Source organism: Loxodonta africana, chromosome 5 (genome assembly GCF_030014295.1).
Source record: "Loxodonta africana isolate mLoxAfr1 chromosome 5, mLoxAfr1.hap2, whole genome shotgun sequence".
NCBI classification, from domain to species: Eukaryota; Metazoa; Chordata; class Mammalia; order Proboscidea; family Elephantidae; genus Loxodonta; species Loxodonta africana.
The window spans coordinates 51,001,433-51,025,599 of NC_087346.1; the positions used below are offsets into that span (position 1 = coordinate 51,001,433).

At 42.9% G+C, this 24,167-nt stretch overlaps 1 protein-coding gene across 1 annotated transcript; it reads left to right on the top strand.

Annotated features, from left to right (window-relative positions):
- Positions 1-2,853: 2,853 nt before the first annotated feature.
- Positions 2,854-9,456, top strand: C5H4orf54 (chromosome 5 C4orf54 homolog). Its single transcript, XM_023548500.2, has one exon. The coding sequence runs from the start codon at positions 4,063-4,065 to the stop codon at positions 9,454-9,456; it is 5,394 nt and encodes a 1,797-aa protein (XP_023404268.2). The 5' UTR covers positions 2,854-4,062.
- Positions 9,457-24,167: the final 14,711 nt, after the last annotated feature.

Consider the following 24,167-nt stretch of genomic DNA (forward strand, 5'->3'; position numbering starts at 1 on the left):
TCTTCATTCAGCCTCAATTTTTTTTTATCCATGAAATGGGAATAATAACTTCTCTCTCATGGTATTTCTGAGAGAATGAAATGAGCTAAAAATTTAAAACATTTCCTTCAGTAACTAAACAACTAGACACTCTTTGGCCCCCCAGCAGAAACGATAATACTATGCCTTTCCTTCATATGTAATTCTTTGTGTGCCTACTTGGGTCAGGAACAGAAACGGCTGGTCATATTCTAGCCATTCATTGGTCAGTGGCCAACAGAAAAGCTTCCTTCACTTCCATGTGTCTGAATATGTGTGCAGGTGTTTAGGGAAAGCCTTACATAAAGTTTAAGGTAATCAGAGAATATCCCTTTCCCATCCCATCCTAGAGAAACCTGAGAATGCCTCTGATAAATTCTTTGCCCGGCTCCATATTTCAGAGGAACTCGGAAATGGGAAGTTTAAATAACCTATCTAGTTTGAGTTTGAATTTAGAACTATCTCTTCATTTCCAGTCTAGTAGTTTATGTTTGATAATCTGCTCTTCCTTTTGAATGACCTATTTATTTGTTTAATGGCACTGTCAGAGGCACTAAATATAGCTATGTCCATTACCAGTTGATGGACAGTCTAGCTTTCATTCTTAATTACTTTAATCATGTTAAAGGTTTACATACTATGATACGTCTCACAAGACTTTAAGGGAATGATAAGAAACTTTCTCTGAGGAGATAAAAATAATGACACTGAATCATTTCCTTTGTTGCTCTTGGATTCCCATATAAAGTTATCAACTGAGCAGACCTTGCCTAGTATAACAAGTGTGCCTGCTTAACATTGGTTAATGCTGGTGACATTAGTCACTGTTAATTGCTCAAGAGTTGAGATCAACTAGGAAATCACTGAGCTCATCTGTAAAAAAAAAAAAAAAAAATGACTGTAGTCATTAAGAAATAAAAGGCTCTACAGGTACTAAATGACTGCAAATTATTTTGACAGAAATGACAGTATCTCTTTTCATAGTAACATATTCTGATGCAGACTTTGAAAAAGCCAAAAGGCAGGCAGTTCGGGGTTCGTAATTGTTTGCTATACCCTACAATTGGTCATTATTTTTCCATTTGTGAGGGTTTTGTTTTTTCTTTTAATAGAGTCTGTCCTACACCAAATTCTAGATTTGTTTGAGTTTTAAATAGAAATTGTAGTTTGAGGTAAATCCAACTTTTCGGAAATTGATATTATTTGAAAAAGATTTCCCTTCAGAATTTAGCCTCCACTAGCTTTTTTTTTTTTAGCATTCACTTAGTTTTAGCATTCACTTAGATAAAAGTGGTAAAGGAGTCAAATGGCTATTTTTTTGATATAAGTACCTCTTTCAGAAAAACCCTCTTTCTTTGCATCTTGGGGGCTTTGGTTATAGGAACTTGCTTCTGGGAGATCAAGGACTTTGAAGGTAGTTTTTCTGAACTTTAGGCATTAAGCAATTATGCTTCAACTACACTCAGGACACATGACCTTCCAATTTTGTAGTTTGTCAACTGCAGTGAGAAACTCTGCGGAAATCTGTTGAGGTGTCATGACAGACAGGGCCATATGGAAAGTGTTGGAAAAATTCCGCCTTAGACTAAAATTGCCTTGATGGGCAGAGACTCTACCTTCTTCAAATTCTATTCAGCTATGGGCTGTGTATGCTTCACAGTGTTCGAGGGTTTACTGTCCAAGGCACCATCAGTCTCAAAGCAAAATTAAAACGGGACACTCAAAATACTCTGCTTGCCTGTAGAGCCAACTGTATTTTGTTTCCTTTGGCTTATAGGGTCATTTCTTTAATCCCCAGGTATGTAACGTGTGCACAAGTCCATTATATAGGGAAAAAAAAATTGTTACTTGGTTGTTTGTGGTTATACAGATAAAATTGCTTAGTGGATAAGTTGCTTCTTTCTACTTAGCCATCTGGGTGCCATGTGGACACAGTATTTGAGCGTGGGAGTCAGCAAGACAGCACAGTATACTGGTTAAGGTCCAAACTCTGGAGCAGACTGCTTGAGTTTGAATTCTGGCTCCATGATTTCTTATCATCTCTGGGCCTCAATTTTCCCATCTGAAAAATGAGTATAATTGTACCTAGCTTGTAAGACTGTTAAAAGGATTTAATAAATCAACACTCGCATGTTAAAAAGTGCCTTAGAATAGTACCTGCCACAGAGTAAGCACCATTTAAGTCTGAATTGTAGTTATTATCATTAAGAATCTAAAATTTCATGCCATTAAATATGATTCTCCATAACAAAAAAGTGGATTGCAAAGTTAGCATATTGGGAAATCTCTTTCTCTCCTTGTCATTTCATTCCCTTCCTCTCTCTCTCTCTCCCTACTTCTTTCTTTTTCCCTTTTTCTTTTGTACTCTTCACCTGGTTTTCTGGCTTTATACCCACATTTTGATTCTTGATATTTCCAGTCTTTCCTTATGTTGAGTTTCTAACGGTAGTGCTGTGGGGAGGAAGCAGTTGTGGGGAGGACAGCCGAGCTGTTCAGTCCGTATCCCAAATACAAGAAGGTAGATCCTTCAGCTTTTAGTGGGCTCCCACTCCATAGCTACCCACATGCATTTCAGAGGAAGGAAACATGTTTTCTGTGTGGGGGTGGCATTCATGTTGCAAGGCGATGGATAATGGTGTTATTTTTGTTCCCCACAAATGTGGATGTTTAAAATAGTGCTTTATTCAATGGCGTAAGTGACACATAGACTATGTATAGTGCCGGAATTGGGCCTGGCAGGTGATGAGGCCAGATCTCAACAAAATCAAGAGTCGTGGGTCCCCACTGAGACTGGGATCTGCTCTGAGGACGGCCAGTACAGAACCCCCATCTTGGGCTGCCTGGCAAATTCGCTTGCACAACTACTGAATTGTCTGAAATGGCTGTAGCTCAGAGCCAGTGAACGGAGATTTTGGCTTCCTTTCCATGGGGCATGCCAGCAGGTCACATTTCCTCTCTGAACCTCCCTCCAAGCCGCACTGTACTCATGAAGGGTAAGCGCATTCGTTGTTCTTTGGTGCCTTTGACTCGGTGCCCTGCAGGGCTGGAATTCAGCCAGGGAAACTGAACTGCGGGGCTGCAGCTGAGGCTATATTTACTTGGGGGTTTATTGTCTTGCCACGGTTTTACAAATTTAGGGAACTTTTTTTTTGAGATTTACTGGCTATTATAGGGATTGGAAGCAGTGTCATTTTTGCCTCAGATATGCTCCTTTTCAGTGACTATAAAAGTTTATTCAAAGTTTTAGGTTGCTAGTCTTTGAAAACTGCCCTTTGTTCTACTTTGAGTTGACACAGTAAGGATTCTAGAAGGGATTCTTCCTATTTTTGTAGCAAAGAGATTATGTTTCATAGAGTGTCACTTGGGGGGGGCGGAGCTGAGATGGAATATTTTATTCCTATGAGAAGTTTTTGGAAACCCTGGTGGCAGTAGTGGTTAAGTGCTATGGCTGCTAACCAAAAGGTCAGCAGTTCGAATCTACCAGGAACTCCTTGGAAACTCTATGGGGCAGTTCTACTCTGTCCTATAGGGTTGCTATGAGTTGGAGTCAACTAGATAGCAATGGGCTTTTTTGGTATGAGAAGTTTTATTGTCAGAACTCATCAAATTTGGTTTTCCATGGAGAAAGAAAATAGATTTCTGGGCGAACATAAAGCTACTACCTGTAAAAGGGAAACTTTAAAATATTTCCAGAGTATCCTTGATTTGAGATACAATGCAGAACTTAAATGCTACCTCAGAACAAGGGAAAAGACCCATTTAGTCAGAGAATTGGAAGTGCAAGATGTCAGGGAGTAAGGAGTAATTTCAGACTTCCTAGACATCTCTCCTATAGATTACATAAAGCATGTGGTTGATCTGAATCAAAACCCACATGCCTCCTCCACCCACAACCTTCTTTTTTCATCTCTTTAGAGCCTCCTCTCTCTACCCTCAAGTGTGGTTTTGGTATGACTAGGGAATGGACACTAAAAATATTTCTGGAATGACGTGACCCTCTCTCACCCCACCAGGAAAGGAGCAAGGCTGCACAAGAAACAGCATATGCTTTCCCTTCATTTCTGGGAATCCCAGGGTCGACCTGCAGATGCTGCTCCTTCCGTGGCCAATGGCATTCAGATTCATAGCTGTGGACAGTGCCAGGCAAACAACTGGGCAAGACAGCTCGGCTACCGGACGCCGGCTACAGTCTCGGCCACCGCAGCAGCCCCCCAGCCATATCCCACCTCTGCCACCCTATCCAGGAGCCTTCCCATCTCCCTCAGGCTTGTCCCGGCCCCGCCACAGGGGCTGAAGAACTTGGAGGTGGTGGCAGCGGCAGCTGTGGTGCCTACAGCCTTGGGGCCAGTCCAGGCACGTGGGACCCTGCTTCGGGCAACTCTGTGGCCCCTTCAGGGCCAGAGAAAGACCCAGGACAGCCCCAGCGCTCACCACTGCCTCTTCCTGTCGGTGAAACCTGGGCAGGGGCTCAGAATGCAAGCCGCTACTCCTGAACTGATGTCGCAGGTCAGACTGACGGAGGCGGGGGACCGGGTGAGCGGAGCTCCAGACAACCCAGAGCTAAAGCAGCAGCTGCGGCCACTTCCCGAACTTTCAGCTTCCTCCCAGGGAGAAGCGAAATATGTGGAAATGTGTGCTTCCGCTGGAGTGCAGAGGCAGAGTCCTCGGACCATGAAACTTACCCTGGAGCACCGTCCAGGGGATCAGAAGGCCTCTAGGAGCCCCAAGGAAAAAGCCAGTGGAGCCCAAGATGAACCCGGGGACCAAGAGTCCAAAGCTCCAACCCCCCAAAAGAATCTTGCTCTGGCCGAACTCTCCAGAGCTCAGCTCTCCAACACTGACGAGACCCGCAACCTCTCATCTTCTCCGTCCTCCTCCTCCCCGGTGGACAGAGCAGAAGAAGGTGGCCTTTCCAAAAGGGATGATACCATTACATCCACGGAGGCTCTGGCCACCTCCTCTTCGTCCTTAGGCTTTGAGAGTGACAGTGGTGAGAGCGAAGTGAGCTGCCAGCCCAGGGAAGAAGGGGGGGAAAAAGCAGGAGGTGGGGGGGAAGGAGGGGGGGGAAGAAGGGGAGCAGGAGATGAAACAGAGTGCAGGAACATTATTGCCAAGTCCCAAGGCAGCAGGGACCCCCCCAAAAATGAAGAAGCTCACTACATCACCACCCACGAGATCCAGCTGAGTGAGGTGGAGCAAGACATGGATTTTGACGTGGGGCTGGCCTCCCGCTGGGATTTCGAGGACAACAACGTGATCTACTCGTTCGTGGACTATGCTTCCTTTGGTGGCAGTGACGAGACCCCAGGAGATGTCACCACCCCAACTGAAGAGGACGACGACAACAGCTGCTACCTCAGCACTACTCCCAGCACCAACGCCACCCGGACGCCCAGCCCCACCAGCAGTGATCAGGCCCGCCCCAGGCCAGACAGCAGCGGTAGAGACACGAGCAGCACGGAAGTGGGCAGCGGCCCCTTGGACAGTGATCCCACGCCCCCACCCACTGGGTCTGGCACTGCCATCCTGCGTGAGCCCTTGCCGGAGCCCCCGGAGGCAGCTTCAGGGGCAGCAGGCGCTGCGAGCAGCTGTGGGAGTGCAGCAAGCCAGATCCTCCTATCAATCAAACCGACTTCCCGGGCTATAAATGAGCCTAGCAACGTGCGTGCAAAGCAAAACATTATTTACGCTGCCAAGCATGAAGGCGACATGAGCCTCCGCGTCTCTACAGCTGCTGAACACAAGTCAAGTTCACAGAAGCAATTCCCGGCTGCAGCCGTGGCTCAGGACCATGCGAAGAAATTCATTGCTGTCCCTGCTCGCCTGCAAACCAGGTGCGGGGCCATCCGAGCGAAGGAGTTGGTGGACTACTCCAGTGGAGCCTCCAGTGCCGTGAGTGAGCTGGACGATGCTGACAAAGAGGTGCGTAACCTGACTTCCCGGGCCTTCCGGAGTCTTGCTTACCCCTACTTTGAGGCTCTGAACATCAGCTCCCGGGAATCCTCCACCACGCTCTCCGAAGTCGGCTTTGGACGCTGGTCGACTTTTCTGGACTTAAAATGTGGGGGTGTTGGAGCCAGGGTGGAACAGAGTCTGCTCAGGAGCAGTGCAGCCTCAGTGGCTGCAGGTCTGAGGAAGGGCAGTGGGGCCAGAACCACCGCAGACCAGCTCTACATCCAGTCCAAGAAGTCCCAGACCAAGGCCTTAGAGTTTGTGGTCAGCAAAGTGGAGGGGGAAATCAAACATGTGGAGACACCCCTGTGTTTCCAGAAGCCCATCCAGACTGGCTCACGTGTGGTCACCCTTCTCGAGCCTGTGAATTTATGCAGTGAGAGCAAAGCCAGTTCATCTGCTGGACCTTGCAGAGGCACCAAAGGTTCCAGCAAGGGCCAGGGGTCGGTGTACATGGATGATGGCTCTGAGACCTCTGAAAGCAGAAAGTCTGTCTCCCGGAATGAGGGCTCCCAGAAGAAGTCCAAGTTTGCTTCCAGCCTACTCAAAAATGTCATCTCCAAGAAGATGCAGCGGGAACACGAGTTCAAAATGGAGAGGGGGGAAGTGAGAGACACATCCCACAAGAGCCTTCCCAGCAGCTCTAGGGAGGCAGAGGGCCCTCCCGAGAAGCCACGGGAGACAGGCCTACAGAGGCAGAGTTCCCGCCACTCAGAGGCGGGCTCCGAGTACACAGTGGTCAGCGTGTCTGATGCAGCTGGGGAGGGGTCCGTGGTGGAGACCAAATCCCCCATTTTCAAAGCCAGTGCTCCCCGGGAGAGCAGTGTAGGCCCTGGCAGGAATTTTGCAGAGGGAAACACAGAAGTGTGTGAAATTAAAAAGAGCGCCTCAGAGACTGTCAGGGGTATCTTCCTCCGAAGTCAGAATAGCGCATTCCGATCATGGAAGGAGAAAGAGGCGGACAAACGAGAAGAGAAAGCCCCCATTGGCAAGCTGAAGTTGCCCAAGGGGGGTGACTGGAGGGCTGACCTCGGGGAGATCTCTGCCAGCAAGTCCACCATCATGTCTCGCCTCTTTGTCCCCAACATTCAGCAGACGCCCAGGGACAAGCAGCAGGGGAAGCAGGCCACCAAGTACCCTGCTGCCCAGGCCACCTCCACAGCAGTAATTAGGCCCAAGGCCCCTGAAATCAAGATCCGACTGGGGAGTGTGCAGCAGCCAAGCTCAGACTTCAACATTGCCAAGCTGCTCACGCCCAAGCTGGCCAGCAGCAGCACCTCCAACCTCTTTAAGACCATTGAGGACAACAGCAGGGTGCAGCACAAACTCTTCCGTGGGGACAACCTGGAAAAAGTGCCTCAGTTCCAGGTGAGAGATGTTAGAGACAAGTCCAAGGCTCAAGGCCCCCTCCACCAGGTGAGAGATGTCAGGAAACTAATCAAAGGGTCAGGGGACAGCAGTGACAAGGGCAGTGTTACCCCAGAACAGGGGCTGACTGGGCCAAAACCCAGACACCTGGCCGCTGCAGCTGGTGGGTCCAGATCCCTGTCCCCGATGGTGATTACATGCCAGGCTGTAGTGAACCAGAGGGAAGGCAGCATGGATGGAGAGCAAAGGGAGAGCATGAGCAAAGGTGGCAGCAGCAGGGTCCTGAACTCCTCTTCCCCAGAAGGGACAGTCTTGGTTCATAGGGCATCTGGCAGACTGCCTGTGGCCACCATTGCACCGAACAAGTCAGAGCAGGGCTCCTACCTGCCTGTGCTCAAGATTGTCTCCAAGGCTTCTGCCCAGAAGACCCCAGAGAAGCCCAAAGAAGAGGAGGTCAGGGAGGAAGGGAAAGCCCCAAAGCCAGCCCGAAACGCCCTGGAGAAGCTGACCGCTGCCGTGAGGTCCATGGAGGAGCTGTATAGCTTCAACAGGAATGAGTGGAAGCGCAAAAGCGATCCTTTGCCCTTGATGACTGATAGCCATGTCCTGTCACTCATTGCCAGTGAGGAAAGGGAAGGGACAGGGGGTGCTGAGGGAGACACCGACAAGCTGGCCAAACGGCTGGGGGAGGTGGAAGAGCGGGGTGCAGGAAGCAAAAGCGGTGTGGTCCTGCGTGGGGCCCCCATAGAACGTCTGCAGCGGAGAAACTCCAACCCAAGTGCAGAGAGTGTATCTGCCCGAGCAGCTGCCTTTGAGAACCTCGCCAGAGAGAGGCCACGTTCCCTCTATATTCCCCCAGTCCACAAGGATGTGGAGAGAACACCACCCCTGCAGCCCCTCCCACCACTCCCCAGCAACCGGAACGTCTTCACAGTAAGTGCCAGCAGCACCCAGAAAACTGGGGGTGTCGCCGGCAAATTCCCACAAGGGCCTTCTCCGGAAAGTCCTTCAGCAGCAAAGGGCATCAAATCACAGGGACTCCGGTCCCTCAGGATCTCTCCAGCCACCAGGGCACCTCCTGATGAGTCAGCCAGCAGGAAAAGTGGCAGTAATTTGGAGAAGGGCAATAGTGACTGTGAGAATTACCTGACTATCCCTCTTAAGGGAACCCCTGTGGTGGGGGAGCTTCCTGGCAGGCCTAGGGCTGGCAGGGAGGGGCCTCCAGCTTCCTCGGCTACCACTCTCTGCAGCTTGCCCCCACTGAGCGCACGCAGTCAGGTCCCTAGTAGCCCCAAAGGCTCCCACGTCAGTGGAACCAGCCGGCCAGCTTGGCGTAGCAAACCTGACACCCCTCGGGAGACAGTAGCTGCCCCCACAGGGCCACAGAGCCCTGAGCATCCCCCTACCGCCATTTACCACCAGCAGACACTGCCCTTTGCCCTGCAGGGTACCCAGCCCCAGGTCATTTGCTTCTCCCCTCCTGGCATGCCTGCCCCAGCACCTGCAGGTCCAGCTCCGGTCCCCACAGACCCCTTCCAGCAGCCACAGCCTCAGCAGACCCAGCGCAAGATGCTCCTGGACGTGACAACCGGTCAGTACTATCTCGTGGACACACCAGTACAGCCCATGACCCGGAGACTGTTTGACCCTGAGACGGGGCAGTATGTGGATGTGCCCATAACCTCCCAGCAGCAGGCCATGGCTCCCATGACCCTCCCCATGCCCCCCTTGGCCTTGAGTCCCGGTGCCTATGGACCCACCTACATGATCTACCCTGGGTTTCTGCCCACGGTGCTGCCCACCAGTGCCCTGCAGCCTACCCCAATTGCTCACACTCCAGGGGGCAGTGAGCTCTCTCCCATCACAGCAGAACCCCCCGGCAAAGAGGCAGCTGTGACTTTAACGGAGGCCCCATACTTCATGGCCTCTGGTCAGTCTCCTGCCTCCTCTTCCTCTTTGGCTCCAGCAGCCACATCCCAGCTTGTGGGGGCCAAGGGCTTCGCCCAGCTGCATGGCAAACCTATCATCAGCATCACTTCACAGCCACTGGGGCCTCGGATCATTGCCCCGCCTTCCTTTGATGGCACTACCATGAGTTTTGTGGTGGAACATAGATGACTCGCAATCACCAGAGAGCAAAATGGAGCAGCTGCTGGTGAGTGGCTTTTACTTTGATAAAGTTTAAGGGATTAAGAGCAATCCTGTTGCTTCGTGTTTGAAGTGGGGGATTTACAGCAAGGGTGGCTGGTCTCTAGAAATGGGCATTTTGGAAAACTAGAACAAAAACCCATTCAAATGATTAAGAAGCTAATTTTCTTAACAAGTTTCCTTCTCTTCCCACCCCTCAGTCCTCACAGCCAATCTTTCCCCTTTGACCTTTGCAAATTGCCTGAGTATTTTTTCCACCAGAGTATTTTTCCTAGGCAGTCAGTTTCACCTTTGGCGATAGGTTGGTGAGGAAAAAATGAAAAGCCGGTCTGGATTTTGTGGAGCCTCACTCCTTGTTCCAGGCCAGACCAGCGACAGGAGGCATTGAACATCCTAATAGATCATCGGAAACATGGCTAATCTGTTTGCTCCTCAGAAGTAAGGGAAGTCAAAGATAAACATTTTCTTGCTAAGGAGGTTTTCTAAAATCTGCAGAAATGCTTCTCTCTCTCCACCACCTCTCCTTCCTCTTGAAATGTCTTGTACAAAGAGACTGTATATTTTAAGCTCTCGTTTTTCAGTTTTCAGATGATCAGAATACTTTTTATTAGGGTGAGTCCAAGGTCTTTAATGTATTGTGTACACACACACACACACACACACAGCCTGACCTCTACTCCAAGGGTAGATACCTGAGCTGTAGCTGCTCCTTAGATGAGATGGCTATGTCTGACCCAGTCTGTTCACACTGAACCATTGCAGTCTGCTGCTAATCTCCTCTAAGAACTCATTTTCATATTTTCTCTCTTCCTTTTAGAAAGAATCAGCTTCTATTCTTGCCCTTCTCTAAAGGAAACCAGATAAAGTGGATTTCTGAGTTAGTCTATATTCACAGACAGGAACCTCTGCTATAAATATAGTCCATAGAACTTGATAGGAAAAGTGAGTTTGGCTTGTCTGAACCAGGACACATGAGGTCAACTGCACAGGACAAAGGGGAAGGTGGCACAAAGGTGTCAGTGCTGTGGGGACAAATCTGCTCCTCACACTCCTGATCTCTTCAGACTAGGAAAGGTTGAGATCACAAACACTTCTAGGGCCTTTTCCCTCCTTGTAAAATCATAATGAGCCAGGAAAGGAGACAGGGAGAAGAGAAACCCTTTCTATGCTTATATGAAAGAAAGAAGCTGTTTCTCTTGCCTATGAATTCCCTGAAAAGCAATAGACGAACTTTTTCTTTGTACAGCCCAGAGCCTTAAATTAGGAATTAGGATGATTGGATTAGAGTCACAGCTTCTTCTTACCAGCTGTGTGATCTCTAGTGACAAACTCTCTAGCAGCACTCATTGTGTCACCTCTAGTGGGGACAATCATATCTACCCTTCAAAGTTTATCTGAATGTCACATAATGTAATATATGTAAAAATATACTGCAAAAGATACATATATTTTTTCAAATGTAAGGAATTGTTACTGGGTATTACATTTGTTGGACTGCAAGACAATGTTAGACCACTGTTCAAAAACCCTTCAATTCTTCTCTCAGAATTCAGATGAAAGCACAAACTTCATTTCACTCGCACTCTAGAAATGGGTTATTTCAACTCTTCCTCTCCATAGTGCAACAGGCTCTGTGATGACGACGATGATAAAAGAGACAGAAAGAGAGCATGAATTAAGGATAAATAATACATCTTTTGTTTGGGGCAGAAAAATACAGAAAAAATTCAATGTGCGCATAAAGGAGACTCAGAGAATTCGTTTTTAGGGGGAAAATAGTAGTCTACAGGCAAAAGAGTTTTAATCTTCTTGACAGGTGGTATGCTTACCTAAAGCTATTTGGCGCCAGCTAATCCTATGGGGCCTCTGTGTAAGCTGGGGAAGGTGCAGAAGCAAGGTGAAGGGAGGACAGGGAGGAACCGGACACAGACTCCCTTAGTGTCCTCTTAGCAGCTGCCTTTGGCCTTTCTCTGGGCTGCTGAGTCTGGAGAGATTAGGCTTGGAGTAGTTTCCACCAGACACAAACATAAATCTGAGCTTTTAGCATTCAAATCTGCCTAGTTTTTTAAATAATTTTTCCCTTTTGAAGGCACAACCTTTATTTTAGTAAACAACCTTAAATGTGGATGGAAAGGGAAAAACTGGTTTCTGAATTTCAGAAGACTGTTCAGAAACTAAAGACTGTTTGTATGTAGGCAAAATTCTAGCTATCCAAACTCAGATAACTAATGAAAATCTTTTAAAACTCACTTTCCTAAAAACTCTATGCCACTTTCCAAAGAAAACCCAACATTCATAAAAAAGAAGTGTGTCGTTCTTTTCCTGGTGTGAAAATCTTTCTTCAACGCTGTTCAGATACATCGGAAAATTAAATTGTACACGCTCGTTAATCAATTGATGCTTCTGAGGACAGTCAATGTGAAAAGTCTTGGAAGATGGCTTCAGTTCAACAGTTCCTTGAAAACCAGACTTAACCCAGAGAATTCCCATGAGGTGGGGTAGGGTTTTATGTGCCACTTCAACTGAGAAGTCATATAAATAAATGATTCGGTCTAATCACAACATTTATTGGAGGAGAAAAGTGGAACTAAGAAAGAAACGGTTTTCCTGAGGGCCCACACCATGCTCCCTGCGGGCTACTTTTTATGCTTCTTAGTGGGATGCATGGAGCAAAGGAAGGCTGGCTGGGAAGGCAGAATGAGCTCTAAACTGGCTGCCAGGTCACCTGGGATCTACTCCCTGGTTACAACTGGCTATTAACTATCAATATTTCAATTTACCTCTATGAACACTCACAAAATGAATGTTTGAACTGAATTTGAACCCATTCATTCAACAAATATGAATTGCACACCTACACTGCGCTAGACACCGTGGACTCTGTAGTGGAACAATAAACCCAAATATGACCCGGCACGGTCCCACAAGCCAGGAGCCCACATTCTAGTAGGAGGAACAGAAAACTGAAAAACTAGCACTCAAGCCCTGTCATAACCTTTAAGATCCCTTCCATCATCTATTTTTAGCATACGGGGAGTTTTGCTTCCCCCCTCCGGTATATCCTTGTGTGTAAACAGCTACTGTGATCTCTTTCTGATCATTCTCTTATGAATTTTCATTTATTTTTTGCATTTATAGGTGATTCCAGCTTCTCTCTTCCTGTGTTCAGTATTCCAGTACTTTACGCATTTTGCTACGTTACAACCCATCTAAAAAGATACTAGTGTCATTTTATTATTATTTAATAATGACATAGCATATCTCTATAAATGCAAAAGGCTGTTCATAGTCAGATGCCTAGTGACCCTTGACCAGACAGCCACAACAGTAACCCATTTGCAACAAATTGGTGTGCTAGCCACCCAAGTTGCCAAATATCATTACTTTCTCCTTTTGTGAGATCCTACTCTGTTTAATTCATTAGGCCGCTTTTGTTTGCCTGTTTTTGTTTTGAAAGTCATTTCTCTACAAGATTATTGATGTCTTAAAAAAAATAAGTTATTTTAGTTTTGTTATTGTTGTTGAGAATATGCTCTGCAGGACATACACCAATCCAACAATTTCTATATGTACATTTCAGCGATATTGATTACATTCTTCAAGTTGTTCTAACCAATCTTACCCTCCTTTTCCAACTTGTTCTTCCTTCATTAACAAAAACTCACCACCCACTAAGTTTACTATCTAATCTTTCATGTTGCTGTTGTCCATTTGATCCATATAAGTAGATATTAAAAGAGCACAATGATCAAGGCAGACGTTCTTTACTAGTTAAGCTAAACTATTGTTTGGTTTTAAGAAGACCTCAGGGAATATTTTTGGTTTAAGGTTTAAGATTATCTCGGGGCAATAGTTTCAGGTGTTGGTCCAAACCTTATGGCTCCAGGATGTCTGAAGTCCATGAGAGTTTGAAATTCTGTTCTGTATTTCCCCCCATTTGATCGGAATTCTTCTATAGAATCTTTGATCAAAATGTTCAGTAATGGTAGCCGGGCATCATCCAATTCTTCTGCTCTCATGGCAAAGGAGGCAGTTGTGTACGGAGGCAATTAGGCTCACATTCCATTTCCTCTTCCTATTCCTCACCATTGGTGCCTTTTTAATGAGATTACTTTTGTTTTCGTTTTCTGTCATTCTAGGCGTGTGGCTTTATCTTTCCTTCCCTAACACAATTACTCTTGCTTTCTTCTTCCCATTTAGATGGCATATTTTTGTCCTAAAAGTTTGAGACTTGACACTAAATTCCACATACAGGTGTATAAAGAAAAAAATCAGTATGTAACAAACGAAAACAATAACCTTTAATTAGCATAGTATCTGCTACATAGCTGATACCAGCCTAGTAAGAGAACTGCCATTATTTTGTTCCATTTGTATGTGCACCCCCCTTTTTTTCTATAAGACCTTATACATTTGATTCTCAAATTTCTGAGTGTGCTTCATGTCGCTTCTACATCCGTGCTCTTTCTTTTCTCCTCACACCCCCATAGTTATTTCTAGCCCTGAACAGAGCCCCATACATCATCAACTCAAATGGAAAGAGAAAGGAGGCTGGATTCAGGGAAAGCTATTTTCACCTAAGAACTATAGCATGTTCTTGGGGGCCCTAGAGGGACCATAAGATCATTACACTCAGTCCCTCTTATTTAAATGGAGGAAACTGGGGCTCAGAGAGGCTAAATGACCATTCTTACATCACAGTGTCCCTTTGGAGCAGAATTGGAACTCAAAATCTGAGTTGTCCCATACCAGGGTCTTCTTTAAGTTTGTTTTTCTCCCCCTCTTTGGAGGTTCTACTTCTCTATGTCTCTCCATTAAGTCTACTTCTCCCTTTTTCTTCTTGCCATTTATTTGAGAATTTATTTTCTCTTTTTTTTTGGTGGTGGGGGAGGGGGCTTGTTTGTTTGCTTTTTTAGGGGGTACAAATGGTTAATGTCCTCTGCCACTAATTGAAAGGTTGGAGATCCAAGAACACCCAGAGACATGTCAGAAGAAACGCCTGGCTCTACTTCAAAAAACAGCTATTGAAAACCCTATGGAGCTTAGTTCTATTCTCACACACATGGAGTCATCATGAATCAGAATACACTCCAAGGCAACCGGTTTGGTTGATTCCTTATTGTGTTTTCTCATTTCCCATTCACTTCAAGTTCATTTAGTTCAGTGCTCCCCTTATTTCTTCCCTTCTCCTCACCTTAGTTTTTTAGTTTGTTTTTATCACAGACTGAACAGCTTAAAAGGCAGGACTGGGAGGGTCCTGCCAGTTTCCCTACCTACATGTTCTTTGAGCTTCATGCAGCCCTGGCAAGTCAGGGGACAGACAGGATCTGACTGCCCCTCCATGGCCCTGACTGGGGTAACTAGGTGGGGTAACTAAGCTGCGGGCTCTAACATTTCATTTCCATTACATAAGTACATCCCTAAAGCAATTATTTTATTTCTATTTTTTTCCTTGTTTGGTTGTGGTTTTTTCTTCCAATTACTGTAAATAATAATATATAGTATACTAAAAAAAAACATAAACCTAACTAGTTGCTGTCAAGTTGATGCCAACTCATGGGAACCCCACATGTGTCAGAGTAGAGGGTTTGGAAATAGATTGCCAGGCCTGTTTTCCAAGGTACTTCTGGGTGAACTCGAACCACCAATCTTTCCTTTAGCAACTGAGTGTTAACTGTGGCACCATCTATAGACGTTATATATAGTATAGCTATTTTATTTTATTATCTTTTTAATGTCTATTTTTGCCTTTTCTTTCCTTTCTTGGCTGGTAGCTTTCCTCTAACTTACAAAATATTGTGCCTTTCTCCACAGTCTCATTGCCTTTACATTTTCTTCCCTACCCGGTCTAAAAGTAATTTAAAAATGAAAAAAGTAATACCTAACCTGTATTAATCACTTATCACATGTCAAAGCTTAACATCATGACATTTTGATTCTTAAAACAAAGAGGTACTTATTTTGATCCTTATTTGACAAAAATAACTTTTCGTATATCAACAGCTACTGAATAAGAGAGCAGGGACTGAATCCAGGCCCTCAAGTTCCATAACCCATGCTCTTAACCCCGATCCCCTTGTCCTGCTATTTCTTTTACTCTCTGCCCTCTGGTCTCAGTTCCTTGTTGTGAACTGGCCCTCTCCCCTCATCTGTCCTTTTTTGTGTCAGGCTTTCTTTGCTACCTAACTCCTCCAAACTTTTTCAGCAGTTGCCTTTTGCCTCTTGGCTACATTCAGCCTGGAGAAGAATTAATTTTATGATCCATTAATGTCCTTGTCGGGGGGAGAGAGCACAGCTGGGATTTGACTGCCTGCCCTGCTAATTTTCCTAACTTCTATTTTATTCAAAGGGAAATATAAATCTGATTCAAGAAGAAAAAAGCCTAGCCATTTTACTGCTCTAAGTGTGTGTGTGTGTGTGTGTGTGATTGATTGTGGAATGGTGGGAAGGGCAGGAGAAGGGACTAAGACAAAAAATTGGTCTTGAATCTGGCAATATCCAGTATATATTAAACTTCAATTTATGTTTTTTGTTTTTTTTAATTAAAAAAATTAGCTGTCTTTGGTCATTAGAACATGTTATGCCCCAAAGGGAAATCTGAGCCAGTTTCAGAGCTTTTAGGACTATGGCTGCCAGTGGTAGAGGTAATTCTGTGTGTATATGGGAAGGGGCAGGATGTGGGATGTCTTATTTGCAGGACAGTAGGAAGACAAGGTGAGAGTGGGATCCCTTAGATGCCAAAAGTTAATACATTTTAGGTGAAAGAGAACTACGTGTAACTACATGTCCTTTGAAATCTAGCAGACCTAGGCTCAAATCCTAATACTGCTACTACTCTAGGCAAGTTACTTGCCCTCTCTGAGCTTCAGTTTCCTCAACTGTAAAATGCGGATAACTTGCAAGACAGTTGTGAAGACTGAATTGTAAAACCATTACAAAGGACACAGCATAGTACATGGTATGTAGTAAATGTTCCATCTCCCCTGAAGGCTACCAATACCAGTCATCATGGAGCTGAGTCAGTTCCAACCCATGGAGACCCCATGAGTGTCAGAGAAGAACTGTGCTCCATAGGATTTTCAATGGCTGATTTTTCATGAGTAGGTCACCAGACCTTTCTTTTGAGGTGTCTCTGGGTAGATTCGAACCTCCTATCTTTCAGTTAGCAGCCTAGTATGTTAACCATTTGCACTACCCAGGGACTAACCCCACCTTGGAGATTAGAATCTCATAAATGCCTAAGAACCCACTCATCTCAGAGGTCCTCTTCAGAGCAGATCTCCTAGGACAGCACCAAGGGGCCTGCACCCAGGGTTGTTCCATATGTCCCCAAACTAGAGGCAATGCTCACACTTCTGCTGTCCCCTTTGAGCTGGCTGATCTCTAAGGGCAGGCCAGTGGGCTTTGTGCCAGGGTATTCTAGTATACTCCAAGGGCTTCCAGAATGTTATACAACCCCGGACATAGTTTGCCAGCTACATGTGGTGATTTTCCCCTCTGTCTGGGCAAGGCCTGTGTAGAGCAAGGGAAAATCTGACCCTGTATCCCTGCTGAACTTTGTCATGTGTTTTGGTCCTGTAATCATGGGAAGTCATCCAGGCCAAACTCCCACATGATGTAGTCAACTCTTTCATCTTTACTGACTTTTTCATGATCCACTACACTAAATAAAATGTCTGTGGGGCCTCTGATAGGTTATACCAGCAATTTTAATATTTTATCCTTAATAGGAAATGGAACATCTTAATTACTTTTGAGATTTCAAACAAATTCTCTGAAGTGTAAGCAAAAGCAATATCTGAAGATCACTGTGAAAAAGGTGGTATCTCAACTATAAGCACCTAAAAAATGATTCCAGAAGATTGTATAAACAGGATTGCATAAACAGATTCTCCATTTCTCAGACTGCTTCCACCTGCTATATCCTCCTTGCCCTTTTCTCTCTCTTTGTCACTGTCGTTCTCGTTTTTACTCTCACTTTCTCTCTGTCTTGACTCTGCGTCTTCTCACTCTGCTTAGGGGGTCTTTACAAACGTTGTCTTGTAATGGGACTTAGCCTAGGTTGTTGTCAAATTTTTCCATCCACATTGGAGTTATTCTTCTCAGTCTCCTATTTTCTTCTGCTCCCCTATAATTAGCATATTTTCTTCACCTCTATGTGTACTAATGTAAAAAAAAAGGCAAAAATCTAAAATGTATTATGTCAAAGTCTTTAATATGCAGTACTTAAATGCAAAGCAAAACCTAATTAACCCCACACAGAGCAAGGAAAGAGTTCCTCCAAAAGTCCTTTTCATCTTGAAGGTCATTCTTCAATATGAATTATAAAAGAATAAAATAAACAAACATGAAATATATACATATATATTCTTACAGACTTCTTTTTCTTAAACACATATTTAGACAGGTCAGTTTCTATATGGCAGGATTAAAATATCCCTTGTCTCAGGACTCTGATAACAAACATATAATTGGTTAAAAACTAGAGAGTTGTTATTTGATATGTCTTAGACATTGTTTTTTTACATGATAGTCTTCTTAATCCTTACCAAATATTACGTGTAAGCCTTTTTATTTCTGTCTTCATAATATTATTTTCAAATATCAACTCTAAAATGTTTTAAAAAAACTATTCTTTAGGCAAAGTTCTAGTAATTACACCAGATAGTATGTTACGCTAGTAATTATACTAGATAATAATTATGCTATCACTTTACATAGAGACCAACAGGAAAAAAGGGCTAATTTTCAGTAAGCTTTTGAACATGTGTTGATGTTTGTCTTAGATTGGATTTAAGTGGTTTAGAGCTAGCCTGCTAACCAAAAAGTGGGCAGTTCGAATCTACCAGGCACTCCTTGGAAACCCTGTGGGGCAGTTCTACTCTGTCCTGTAGGATTGCTATGAGTCAGAATTGACTCAACAGTAACATGTCTTTTTTTTTTTTTTGACTTATGCACTCTAATCGCTGTATCTCATTTTACACAAAACTTCAATATGTGAAATTACAGATCATTTTAGTGGTCATTTGCTTTACAAGAATTTTCAGATTAGAGTTTACTCATTTTTAATTACTAACTTACGGTAAATTCTAAATGTTTTACTTTAACTTAAATATCATTTCTACATGCTAATTTTAGGAACAGATCTATTACACAGTTTTGTCTCTGCTATGAATGATTTCAGTGAAACTAAGCATTTAACTAAGGAGCCCTGGTGGTACAGTGGTTAAAACAGCTTAGCTGCTAACTGAAAGATTGGTGGTTCAAACCCACCAGCTACTCTGTGGGAGAAAAGTGTGGCAGCCTGCTTCAGAAAAGATTACAGGCTTGGAAACCCTGTGGGGCACTTCTACTCTGTCCTATAGGGCTGCTATGAGTCACAATTAACTTAGTGGCAATGGGCTTTGGATTAAGCATTTAACTTTAAAGTAATTTTTGAGTAGTTGATTACATTTAATTCTGTTTTCAAAGAAATGTTCCAATTCGAGAACTTTCTTTAAGTCAGCACAATACCCAAATGTTCAGAAACTCGTTTGTTAACTAAACACATTTAAAATGTGAACTCATTATTATTAACAGTGAAATTAGCCAAATAGTTAAATATATTTTAACAATTTTCTTAATTCTTTAAAGATGAGATTTGCTTTTAGAACTAACAATCTTCTCTTTGACTATGTTCTTTCATAGGAGCAAGACAGAAAGATGGACTACTCTTCTTTAATCTAAAAGTTGCATTGTAACAACTTTAAAAATTCACCTGAAAAACTTCCTCTACATTTGTTACTTTTAGTTTGTGCTTCTTATAAACCAAGTGTGTGAGTTTCTAATATTTTCCTGAACAACCATATTAGGGCAGTTTGTGTTATTTTATTTTTACAAAGCTAATTGAATGGTTGCATTTTTCCCCTTGTAAAACTGCTTTTTATGCTTTAATACAGGATGTAAGCTATCTTTTTGCCTCTTTCCCTCCTGCACTTGTGACTAGGCAAAAGTCCCTTAAGCGTTCACATAGTTCAATCAAAACATACAACAGAATGAGATTGGTTCTGCTCTACTATTGTAAACCAAGTCAGCAAAAGGATAATTTGGATCACAACTCTTCTTATTGTTTCTTGAAGTATATCAGGACTAGTTGGCAGGGCTGTAGCACATATTTGGATTTTAAACATGATGAGCTTGCACTTTGAAATATATACCAGCCAAACCTAGTCATTCTGTTGGTTATGTTCTTCATGTTCTTTTATTGGGTTTGGCCTGATTTCGAATGTGATTGTGAAGAAGAGTGGTTTTATCTTTTGTGCTTCGTTTTAATTTTCTCACTTGTTCAATGTCAAGACAGTGTTTGTTGCCTTAAAACAGAATGGCTCAAAATACTGGAAATCCAGTGGTTGCATTTAAATTTAATTTCTTAGTCTCAAAAAGGTACAAAATACCTATTCCCCTTTAAGCATCCAATCTTTGTTACAACTGTAGAGCATTTTTTTTCTTCCATAATTCGCTCCATAGCTGCATACTTTTATCTTTCAGATTGTTTGGAATCTCAGTAGTGAACTGTTTGAGGCAGGAGAGTGGAAGGTAAACATATTTCAGTGGCTCTGAATCACTCTAGCCCCACCGGTACCCATAGCAGTAGCCTGGAGTTACAAGCACTTGTTCCTCAAGAAGTAGGTCTTAATAGATGTAGAGAATCCAATTCATGGAGCTTTTCATTGACATTCAATTCTGCCTCACTTGTAACCCAATTCTGAAGGTTGTTTCGGTGAGTGTCCACAGTGGGTCTTGGAGAGTTGATTTAATGGGTAGATATTTAGTTTGTCATAATAAGTGCGTTAGTACATTTTCCACAAATGCTACATTGATATGTTTCTTAATTATTCTGTTAAATTAATAACTTGAAGGTTCTCCCAGGCTCTCTTTAAGGAATCCCCTTTTATTTACTTGTTCAAACAGAAAGCATTCTGGTGATTTTAAAAAGGGCATATCTTGATTTTAATGATAGCAGTATTTGGTTTCTGCTTAAAATTGCTTCTTGAAGCCATAGAATTACATGTAGTTCATGACAGAAGGTATGAGTATAAAACAATGAGGTTTATTTTTGTAAGATTTATGTACTCTCATTACTTTGAAGTTATGCTTCCCATTCAGTTAGACTCTTTACAAATAACTCAATTTCACTTTCGAGGCCTTCCTTAAAGGTTTCATACTCTAGAAAGAAGTTCTGTTGAGTAAAGGGAAAGGATTGAGGCAGGAATACAGCTCTGATCACAGTTCAGTCATTGGGCTGATGAACCATGAAATGCAGTTATAGTCTGTATGAAACATGTGTGGAAAAGATTTCCTTGTGCTATATTGGAGAAGGAAAGAGTTGTACCTTTGTCATAGAGGTCTTCTTAGCCAGATTCATCACTGATCTACCCCAGGAGTTACTTAATTTTTCACAACTGGGAAATTTCTCTCATGGCTGTAGTGCTTTCTCTACTCATATAACTGGACATAAGGCCACTTAATATTGAAACAAGAAAGTAGAATCCATTTCAAGGATCTCAAACCTATAATACTCAAGTGCACCATGATATCTCAAGTACTCGAACTTGTCTGGTTAAATTTATGTAGGATTTGGAATGGACAGCACCAGAACTTATGAGACTGGTGTAAAACAACGTGTGACTTTTAGGAAAGCCTAGTGGTCATTTTACTTGGATTTCATTTTACTTGGATCCACATTCAACACCCATGGAAACAGTAGTCGAGAAATCAAATGATGTATTGTATTGCATTTGTCAAATCTGCTGCAAGAGGCTTCTTTAAAGTGTTAAGAAGCAAAGATGTTACTTTAAGGAATAAGGTGTGCCTGACTCAAGTATTTTCAATTGCCTCGTATGCATGCAAAAGCTGAACAATGACTAAGGAAGACCAAAGAAGAATTGATGCTATGGAATTATGGTGTTAATGAAGAATATTGAACATACCATGGGCTGCCAGAAGAGCGAACAAATCTGTCTTGGAAGAAGTACAGCCAAAATGCTCCATAGAAGCAGGGAATGGCGAGACTTCGTCTCACCTACTTTCGGCATGTTATCAGGAGGGATCAGTGCCTGGAGAAGGACATCATGCTTGATAAAGTAGAAGGTCAGCGAAAGAAAGGAAGACCCTCAACAAGATGGATTGACATAGTGGCTACAAGGATGGGCTCAAGTACGACAATGACTGTGAGGATGGCACAGGACTGCACAGACTTTTGTTCTGTTGTACATGGGGTCACTATGACTTGGAACTGACTTGATGGCACCTAACAACCTAACAACAAGTTGTCAACTGCTTACCAACTCTTCAAAAACACAAACACCTCCTTTTGTAGAAAATTTGGTAGAGTTCTTATCTACCAAGACCCAGGTGGCCCCATAAGCTATTCATCAGTATTTATAACAGCAGATCTGAGGCTTAAATTCTCACAGTGAGGTCAAATAGGACAGAAACTGGGAAAAAGGGAGAACTTTCCATCTCAGAGAAGCCATATCCTCTGAGAAGCAGCCAAGGATGTAGTGAATGTCCAAGTGGTTAAAAACATAACTTAAAAGTAATGATCTATGAAAACCACATCATCTATTGATAATTTTATGGTTCTGTATTTCATCAAATCATACAAAGCTGCTAGGCCATTTACTACCTCAAGTGTTAGGGAGAACATTTTCATAGGAATGAGGTAAATCTAAATCTTTGTTTTTGTTGTTTTGTCATTTTTTGAGGATGCACTGATATCTGAATGCAGTGGTTATGCCCTTCCTTCTTCAACCAAAGTTAAGTGGAATAAAAGAGTCTATGAAACCTTCTGACCCATTAAATTATTACTCTAACAATGTCCCTTTAGCTACTGAACTTCCCCCTTACGTTTTACGTGCATAAATGAAGCGTGGTGCCTTGAGCTAGAATCTAATCAGAATTGCAGAGTCTGGCTTTTGCCATTTCCTCTCAGGCTTATACCCGTGGCTTACTTTACCAGAGCAACCACACAGCATTGTGGGTAGAAACCTTGACCCATTTCCTTTTTTCTCTGTTGATAAAATGGTCAACTTGAAATACGCCCCCACTTGAATTGTTTCCGGAAAACCGAACATATTTGTAACCAACATGAATTTTTAATTCACCAGAATATATTTTTTAAAAACACTCACTGACATTGCCCTCGGGATTAAATGAGGCCCCCGATATACAGATGACTGAGTGAATAGGCTGTCTGTATTTCTGTTTGTCACTGAGTAAACAAGCTAAAAAGAATGACACTTTGACATCTTTATGATAAATCTCAAATGTTAACATACTTTTCAAATGCATCCTTATCTCAGTAGTAAATGTCTAGTGATATAAACTTCCTTTTTTTCTTAATTTCTGATTTGATTTTATCATTCTTGCCTCTTAAAGAGATTTAATGCATTTTAATTGTTTTCATACTTCATAGAAATGAAAGTCTGTGTTTGCTACAAACTGAATGCTCGTGCTACCTGAAATAAAATTTTGGACTGCAGGACAGTATTAATTCCTAAATAGATTGACTATAATCTCATCATAAGTATGTATATATGCATGGGAAAACACATATAATAATAGTCTCTGTGTTTAAAAACTATCATGGTATACATTTTCCTATGTGGTGCTTGAGGAGTTTCATTCTATAGTTTACAAGGTGTAGGTTTGCACCCCCCAAATTCTCAGGGTATACTATTTTACCCAAATACTTGAAAGAAAAAGGTGCCCTGTATTTTATCAGTACTGTTGAGGGGAGAATTTTTTGTGTAAGTTTGTTGTTTTAGAAAACTGCTTATAAAAATCAAGTTCCTAAAATGTTAGGCTTTTATATAATTTCTAGGGTGATATATTTTCAATAGATTGCTTATATATTCTTAACTAACTTCTGGGTCCTAAGCAGACTTCACATGTGCAAAACATCATTAGTAAAGCATGTAGCATTTCTTAAATGGTGACTTGGGTTTGAATTTAGTCAGAATTTCAGAGTCTCATCTTTAGGGGGAAAAAATGTCCATCTATGACACATGTGATTACAAGGTGCAGGTGAGGATTCTGAAAACTGAACTTGTTTGTGCGGTGCCCCATGTTTCAGAACAAAACTAAACATTCATATTAGCGTTTGTAAGCTGTTAACATTTAGTGTTTCATGTTGCAACTACACCACGTCATTGGATTCCTATTTAATTCAGAATGGTGCAGAATTTAAAACACGCACACACAGATCTAATTTTATTTATTTTTTTCTTTTTTGAAGTTGCATAATTGCTTTCACAAGCTAGTATTAATGGCAAAAAGCCTTTCCCAGCGCTCCCTGAAAATACTACCATTCTTGGATCTATTTCCTAGCAGGTGGTCCTTTCTTTTCCTCCCCACTCTGAAGATGTGGGTTTCTATATTTACTTATAATTCATACTTTGTACAGTGAAGACAGTGGTGGTGAAAACAATGTAAAGACTGTGCAAGTCAGGTATGAGCATAGGAGAGAAAATTGTGTGATAAATGAGAAGAATGTTGAATAATGCTGAATTTTATCCCTGACTGCGGACAAATGTCAGAGGTAAATGAAAAGAATGTAAACACTTAAACTCTTCTCAATATAGAAATCTTGGTGGAAGTATTCCAACCTGGATCTGATGTGATTAAATTATAGAATGCAG

Coding starts and splice junctions, on each gene's coding strand:
- C5H4orf54 (XM_023548500.2), top strand. CDS start 4,063: ATGCTTTCCCTTCATTTCTGGGAATCCCAGGGTCGACCTGCAGATGCT.